General features: G+C 36.9%; 1 protein-coding gene across 9 annotated transcripts in view; it reads left to right on the forward strand.

Moving 5' to 3' along the window:
- enc (R3H domain containing protein encore) overlaps positions 1-7,832 on the forward strand; it is a 34,262-nt gene that overhangs the window by 18,306 nt on the left and 8,124 nt on the right. For 5 of the 9 annotated variants that reach the window (XM_081980239.1, XM_081980238.1, XM_081980235.1 and 2 more), the window contains exons 3-13: positions 1,575-1,792; positions 1,847-1,993; positions 2,048-2,265; positions 2,316-2,457; positions 6,109-6,309; positions 6,370-6,520; positions 6,660-6,788; positions 6,855-7,008; positions 7,074-7,279; positions 7,479-7,637; positions 7,696-7,824. In XM_081980239.1, the coding sequence (XP_081836365.1) occupies positions 1,575-1,792; positions 1,847-1,993; positions 2,048-2,265; positions 2,316-2,457; positions 6,109-6,309; positions 6,370-6,520; positions 6,660-6,788; positions 6,855-7,008; positions 7,074-7,279; positions 7,479-7,637; positions 7,696-7,824 (1,854 nt within the window). The remainder of the gene's footprint in view (positions 1-1,574; positions 1,793-1,846; positions 1,994-2,047; positions 2,266-2,315; positions 2,458-6,108; positions 6,310-6,369; positions 6,521-6,659; positions 6,789-6,854; positions 7,009-7,073; positions 7,280-7,478; positions 7,638-7,695; positions 7,825-7,832) is intronic. The other 4 variants (XM_081980240.1, XM_081980241.1, XM_081980242.1 and 1 more) reach the window with 4 other exon arrangements.

Consider the following 7,832-nt stretch of genomic DNA (forward strand, 5'->3'; position numbering starts at 1 on the left):
ATCACAATCTGCTGGTAGCACTCGGTATTACACTCAGTAACTTCCGTTCCGGAAGGAAACAGCTTTCTAAGATCCCCTGATCTTCAATAGTCTGATTTTTGCTCAAATTTTTTAGAAAACTGACTTTCCAGCTCTCATTGAAAGTCTCTCTTGACAATCAACAACCAAAAACAAAAAAAAAACCTTTTTTCCCATCTTCTACCTCCACGTACCACCTTTTTCACCTCCTTTGAAGTTCATCAAGTAATACTGTTAATTTTCTTAATAACTACATACAATTCTACTAAAACTAACTATAATGGTAAACACTTGACATCCCTACAAAAATGTACCTTTTCTATTAATTAAATAAATAAATTTTCTTTATTTTCTTGAAAAAAAATCCTTATTTTCAAGACAAACTGATTGTAACTTAGATTTTTAATAAGATTTATTAAAAATATTTAATTTTCTGATTTGTTAGTTTATATGATTTCCGATTTTGTTTGTTATTTTAGATATTGGCCTTTTTTTAGCTTAGCAAAGGTTTTTTTTTTAATAACAGGATTAACCTCTACAAACTTATATGTTGTAATACACCGTTGAAAAGGTAAAAATCAACAGAATTAAATGACGTAAAATTATATAGGATGTTCCAATTAAAAAAATGTAACTTACTGTCATATGTCAGAAACTAAACGGAATAGAAAAAACTGACTACGCCATTGGATTCTACATAAAAACTTCTACCGGGAACCGTTCTTCCTTTTTTGATAACTTTAAGAGCAACTGAAATACTCAAGAGGTTCAAAAATTACCAATTTTCGAAAACCCCCCGTATCTTTGAAACAAAAGAAGTTTGCGCCGCCCACTTTTCGCCAGTCATCTCAGCTCAGCAAACACGTATAGTTGGATTTTTACCTTTTGAGAATGACGTCATCTTTTTACATCTTTGTTTATCGCATATCAAAAAGGGTCGACAAAGGCACGTTGTTAATTTTGTCGTCCTGTCAAATTAAAAACGTTGACATTTACTGTCACTTTGATTTAAACGAATATCCAAGGTATAAAAATGCCGTGCTACAATAAGAAGGCCCAAATGCTAATTCTAAATGTGTTGCTTTTTTTCGAGTACGAAAACAGTTTCCAGATGTCAACTGAAACTCTCATGATCACTCATTTTTCAAAGCATTTGTAGGTTAAAATTTGTGATCTAATTCCAGACATGCGTGTTTTTTCACCTACATGACGTCATTCTCAAAGGGTAAACATTTGACTATATGCTACTTTTTTTTCTATCTATTACCGTTTTCTCTGTACCCCGTAAAACCATCGAAAATGCAGCACCCTGTACATATCGTCCAATAGGACTATTATTTCATCAATAATGACACCTATTAAGGTCAATTATCTAAGAAATAATGCCCTAGGGCGTTATTTTTCATAATGGCCTCAGGTGAGGGCATTATTTTTTATAATGCCCTCTGACCATTTTTTAATTACATATCTACAGAATGAACGTAGACGTGAATAAAAAAATGGTTTAAATAACCATTAGAGCAAAAAAAAAAACAATTTTTTTGGTTTTGTTTTAGTCAACATCTAAATTGAAGGTCCTCGGTAGAAGTCATGCGATGCGCGAAGAACAGTCGCCGCCAAGGGAACCCGTCCACGTAGACAATCAGGGAGGTGGAGGTCAGCTCCAGTCTCCTCCCACAGTGGTCTTAAGTCCCTCTCCACAGGACGAGGACGCCAGTAGTGTAATAAGCGGAGCCACGTCATCTGCAACACAGGTGGCATCTCTTACTCCAAGGTAATTTACTCACAACTCAAACTTTGTTCGAACTGATATGGATGTGTGTTCCAGGTGTTCGCCTCAATGCGACATCAACGGCACCTACGAACGGTTACACCCCGCCGAGGCAGAATTACCTCCAAGCCCTAAATACCTCAACGGCAAAAATGGTACCACAGTGGTGCATGTTAATAAGTCTAGTCAAGCTGGTTCTAAAAAGTGAGTTTTAGTTTAAGAGTTAAACGTCTAAATTAATAACCGCAATTGTTTTAGTGGGAACAGCAGAAGATACTGCGAGTGTCAGAACCAAAACTGCATAAAATGTGTGAAAGACAGAGGTGGCACATACAATCACAGCAACATGAACAATAACGCGGTCAGCAGCCCTAATATGTTGCACGTAAACAAAAACAGAGGCAAGTTAAGACAACAAAGCTCCTCCCAGACCAGTTTCGAGAGTTCTGCAGGCACCAGCCCTAGTCTATCAAGAGGTCTGCGTTTCAATTAACCTCAACAATAGTCATTATTGGATCAATTTTAGATAACAGCGCCGATTACTACACGGACACAACGGGGGTCGACTTGGAGCAGTTCATTCCCGACACCATTAACAGAAATCCGAAGGATCGGGCGTTGATGTTACGCATCGAGGAGGAATTAATCAACCTGGTGAACGATAAATTGTAAGTAGAAACTTTCCATTTTGCTTATTAATCGCCGGTAATACCAGATTCTCCCAAAACTAAACATTCGAGTTTATTTATAAAATTGCGCTGGAATTTCGCAAAAATTAAAGAACAACGCGTTTACGGTTGTTCATCTTGATTTACTCGACGTTTTATTAGGCCACGGGGAAATGTTTCCTACCGACAATTTGGTCTAGTTGCCGGTTGTAAAAATGCGGTTGTTTTAGCAATTGTTACCCTGACATCAGCGTAATTAAACAATTTTTTTTTGATAGTGGAAGCCAGAGATAAATAATTAATTTGAAAGAGAGTGTTTTTGTTTATCAAAACTTCCCATGACACTCAGTTAAGAAGTTGGAAGCAAACGATGGAAATTATGTTGTTCGTGCCAGAATGATCCGTATTACGTTGCAACTGACATATTGTTATTTATTATTGGTCCAAATATGGCAGTAAATTTCAAGATGACTCTCTAGAGGCCTCTGGTAGTTTTTAGAATGTTTTCAGTAATAATTAGGCGCTTCTGATAATTTAAGATAATTCTTATACACGGTTTAGAAGGTTGTCAGTAGCATTTAGCAGTTTCTTAATGGATCTAGAAGCATTTGACAATTTAAAACTATTCTTGCACTTGTAAAAGCCTCTGGCAATTTCTAAAAGGTTTGCAGTATTATTTAGAGAGCTCTGGCACTTCCAAATTGGTTCTAGAGCCATCTGACAATTTAAAACAATTTTTGAAAGGTGTAAGGCACTTGTAGAGGCTTCTCGCACTTTTTAGAAGGTTGCCAGTGATATTTATGGGTTTATGGAACTTTCAAAATCATCCTATAGATGATTTGGCAAATTAAAACAGTTCTAGGAAAGTTTAAGACAGTTGTAGAGGGGTCTGGAACTTTTTAGAAAGTTTTCAGTAGCATTTAGAGGTCTTTGGCATATTCAAAACAGTCCTAGAGGCCTCAACAACAACAATTCTGTGAAAGTTTAAAGCACAAAGCACTTGTAGACGCTTCTGGTACTTTTAGAAGGTAGTGTCATGATTATTGTTATCATGAATTTGAAGATGGGATTCACCTAAATCCACCTCTTTTTCAACCTGCATCATAACTGGCATCAGATTCACCCTGACCATTCATTCTGATGCAGTAAATAAAGAAAATTTAAATAAATAAAAATATACAGGGTGGTCCAGTTTTAAATGTCAATAATTCACCAATCCATAGCCAATTAAAAAATAAGTTGACATTCATTATGTCATTTTCCTGAAAAGTGCTTCCTAAGGAAAATACAGTCCTTCAAATTTCTGTTTAAAAAATCGTTTTTTTTTGTCATAACTGTCAGACCGTTGGAGCAATATTGATCAAATTTGGAACAAGCACTTTATTACACGTTATTACGGTCAAAGAACCAAAACTAACCCAACCCAACTTAAAAATTGTCTTGGAAACGGAAAATTCACTTAAGAAGTTTAAAAAATATTATTATAGCCAGTTTTTATAGTTTCCAGACAAACTAAAAGACTTTAGTTTTGAAAATTGAATTAGAAAAGATACAAATTTCAGAAGCTTAAAAATTGTGTTTGTAACCAGTTTTCATGCAAATCGGGAGACTTTAATACTGAAAATTGACTTGTAGACATAAAAACTACTTTTTCAAGAATTTGTTACAACAAATTCATACATTTAAACCTTAAAAATTGACTTGAACCCCAAAATGTGACTGAACTAATGAAAAGTGACATCAGAAGCTTAAAATTTGCATTTGGAGTAAGTTTTCATAATTTTAAGACAAATTTCAATATTTTAGTCTTGAAAATAGTCTTAGATGCAGGACATTAACATTAGATTCATGAAAATTGCCTTGAAAACGAACTTTTCGTGCTTTTTACTTTGCTTTTCATTTTCTTCGAATTCTGGACTATTTTTAGTGCTTCAAAACTGCTTTCAGCTTGGAAAATCGAGTTTCAAGACTATCTTCGCCAAGTTATTGACATAGCAAACTTAAAAAACAATTTTTACATTCTTCATAGACTTAAAATAGCATTTCAAACTTTGTCACTATTATATCGACTTCTAGACACCTCAGTGCTAAAAGTTCGGGTATTTCTTAATAAACTAGACTGTTTTTAGTGTTTTAAGGCTGTTTTCAGTGCCTCAAATCGAGTTTCAAGACTATCTTTACAAACTTTTTGACTTATCAGGCCTAAAAGTTTGTCCACTGACCATAGTTTTGAAAATGTTATTTCAAGCTTCTTCACTATTAAATTGACTTCTACACTCATAGGTGCAATAAATTGTAGCATCTCTAAGAAATTCAGTCTGTTTTTAGTGCTTTTTAAGACTGAAAAATCGAGTTTAAGACTATTTCCAAAAGTCAAGTTTCTTCAGTAATAAAACTAAAAAATTTTGGTACCAAATGCTACAATAATAGTCTTGAGAACTAATTTTTAGAAATAAAATAGTCCGAAAATTTAATTTACTTCTTGACTTGAGAAAATTGAGTTGTACACCAATTAAAGTCTTGAAAATATACTTTTGGACTCTCTTTAGTCCTAGTAAAGTCAGTTCTAGCATTAGTTCGGTATTATTTTTAGTAGTAAAAAATGAGTTTCATGCACAATACAATCTTTGTCTTGATTTCCGGACTTTTTTTAGTTCTTGAATACCAGTTTCAGACACTCAACCAGGATGGCAGTCTGAGAAAGCGAATCATAAGACCATTCCTAGTAGTAAAAAAGTTTTTAGACTATTCAGTACAAATTTGGACTTTCACAAGTCTTGGATGTTCAGTTTTAAACTATAAAACGTTTTTAAATTGAAATTTGGAGGACTGTATAAACCTATCTAACTTACTTTCTACCCAAAAAAAAGCTGCCTCTAAATATATGATAATACAATTGTTTTTTGTAAACAAATTACAAACTACTTACACCTAATACTCTTCACCAAAACAGTCCATAACACCCCGTCAGTTGACCAAACTTCAAACTTTTCCCCTGAGATGGATGCTCTGCTAGCTGCAGAGAGAGCTCCTCGATAACAGCCCGGAGGCCTCCTTGGTTACAAATTCAACCACTTCTGGAACCGACCCTCTTCAAAATTGGCTTCACTGGACAACGTGCAATAATTTTGGTACAGGAGCTGGTAGCACTTGATATTACTCCCAGTAACTCCGGATCCGGAAGGAAATAGTTTTCTAAGATCTCCTGATCTTCAATAGTGTGATTTTCCTCGGACTTCTAGAAAATTGACTTTCCAACTCTCATTAGAAGTCTCTCTTAACAATCAACAACAAAAAAAACAACTTTTATCCCACTACCTTACCTTAACGTACCATCTTTTTTCGCCCCCTTTAAGGTTTATGAATACTATTAGTATACTAATGACTACCATTAACTATAATGGAAAACACTTTCACACAAAAAAAAATAAAATCTTTATTTTTTTGAAAAATGGTTATTTTGAAGACAGTAGGTGCCACTGACACTAGCATTTAGAAGTCTCTGGCACTTTCAAAATGGCCCTAGAGGTTTCTAGTAAGTTAAATCAATTCTTGGAATGTTTAAGTTTAAACTCTGCAGAAATCGAAGAAGCATCAAAGTTGATATACCATTGAAAAGTTTGTTATTTTATTTATATTTGACAATTTCAGTCAAACCCATTACAAATTTCCGCCCATGACGAGCTATCATCGTATGTTGGTCCATCGATGCGCCGCCTACTTCGGTATGGACCACAATATCGATCAATCGGGCAAATGCATCGTGGTCAACAAAACGAAAAACACTCGTTTGCCTGACGTGCGTTTCAAAGAGCACGTCAAAGAAATGTTCAACGACGACCCGCCACGAAGGTTTGTTTCTTTCGTTTGTAATACCGTTTAGCCGGATGCACGCTAGACTATTTCGTTTAGATCCATTTTAAAAAGAGATTCGAATAGTATCGAGGATTACTGCTTCAAGAGTCCTGAGCGGGGGTACGGTTTGGAGGGCCGCAGGAGCAAGAGTTTCGAGGAAAGGGAGGAGGAATATGAACGGGTTAGACGCCGGATATTCAGAGGAGATGTAAGTGTAATTTAGCCAGTGACATTACTCTTATAAGCTTAATGAGACATCATTTTTGACATTCATAAAACTGGAAAAGTGTGTGTGCAACCTGTTTGCTTAACGACCACAATATTTGGAAATGTATTGCATTTTCCAGATGCACGATTCGACCGAAGACTTCGGCGCTTGGTCGGACGTGCAGTGGTCGAGCAGCGATAGCGAATATTCAAGATATCGTCTGCAACCTCCCGAGTTCCAGAGCCGACAGCTCAGGAGGCTCCTTAAAGTATTTGGCTCTTTGTGTAGCCTCATCCCACTTACTAAACTAATCAATTTTGTTTTATTGTTGCAGGTTCACTCGGAAGAAGCTGAACAGTCCATGCGACCGTGCGTAGCCAAGAGCTACAGTTTCGGAGGTTACGGCGGAGGCGTGTCCATTTTAACTCGTGGGGACAGCGTGATTTCTACGCATAGCGCGCCAGGTTCCAGGCCTTTGACCAAACAAGGTTTGAGTGTGGAATTAAAAAAAAATGAAGAATTCTGTAACTGAATTGTTGATGGTTTATGTCAGATTCAGGAGCCAGTTCAGTGTCGTGGCGTCTCAGCCCCTCGAGTTCTGGTTACAAGTCTCAGTCGCAAATGTCCGAATCGGTCACGCCCAGTCCAACATCCACTCCTCACCTTTCTGGAGAAGATCACAAGGGCGCCAATCCTGTAGTTTGGGCAGTCACCGATTTAAGCAACGTACCCAAAGGAAGTATCATAATCAATCCAGAGGTTAGTTATTTCATTTATTGCTTAGTTGGGTGTTTGAGACAGTGCATTTTTGAGTAATAGTCAATTAATACCAAATGTTGCATCTATATGTTGACATCTGTAGTGTGTGTATAATGAAAGCGCGGTCACACCGGTCAGTCAATCATTTCTCTCGTTGAACCAAAACTCATAATATACGTAAAAACATTTGGATATACAGACGGGAAAACCGTACAAAAACGAAGATGGAACTATCTATTACTACGATCCGGGAAAACCAGCTCCGGGTCTGGTACCACCAGAGGCGCACCCGGTGAAGATTGAAAGGGCGCAGTCACCAACGACAGAGAAAACACCCCTGATGTCGCCCAAACACGAGGTGCTTACCCTACACGTTTGTTTAGCACAGTACCCAGAATTCTGTGTCGTTTTTGCAGAAAAAGTCGCCCTCCAAGTGCAAATCTAGTTTTACGAACACCGCAACTAGTCCTAGTTTACCGTTTTCGCCCCCTTTGTCGACCGCCTCGTCCAACGTCGCTTTAAATCGCAGTTATTCCTACTTGCAGGTATTCAG

This window comes from Ips typographus, linkage group LG5 (genome assembly GCF_016097725.1).
Source record: "Ips typographus isolate SLU linkage group LG5, UJ_Ityp_2.0, whole genome shotgun sequence".
NCBI classification, from domain to species: domain Eukaryota; kingdom Metazoa; phylum Arthropoda; class Insecta; order Coleoptera; family Curculionidae; genus Ips; species Ips typographus.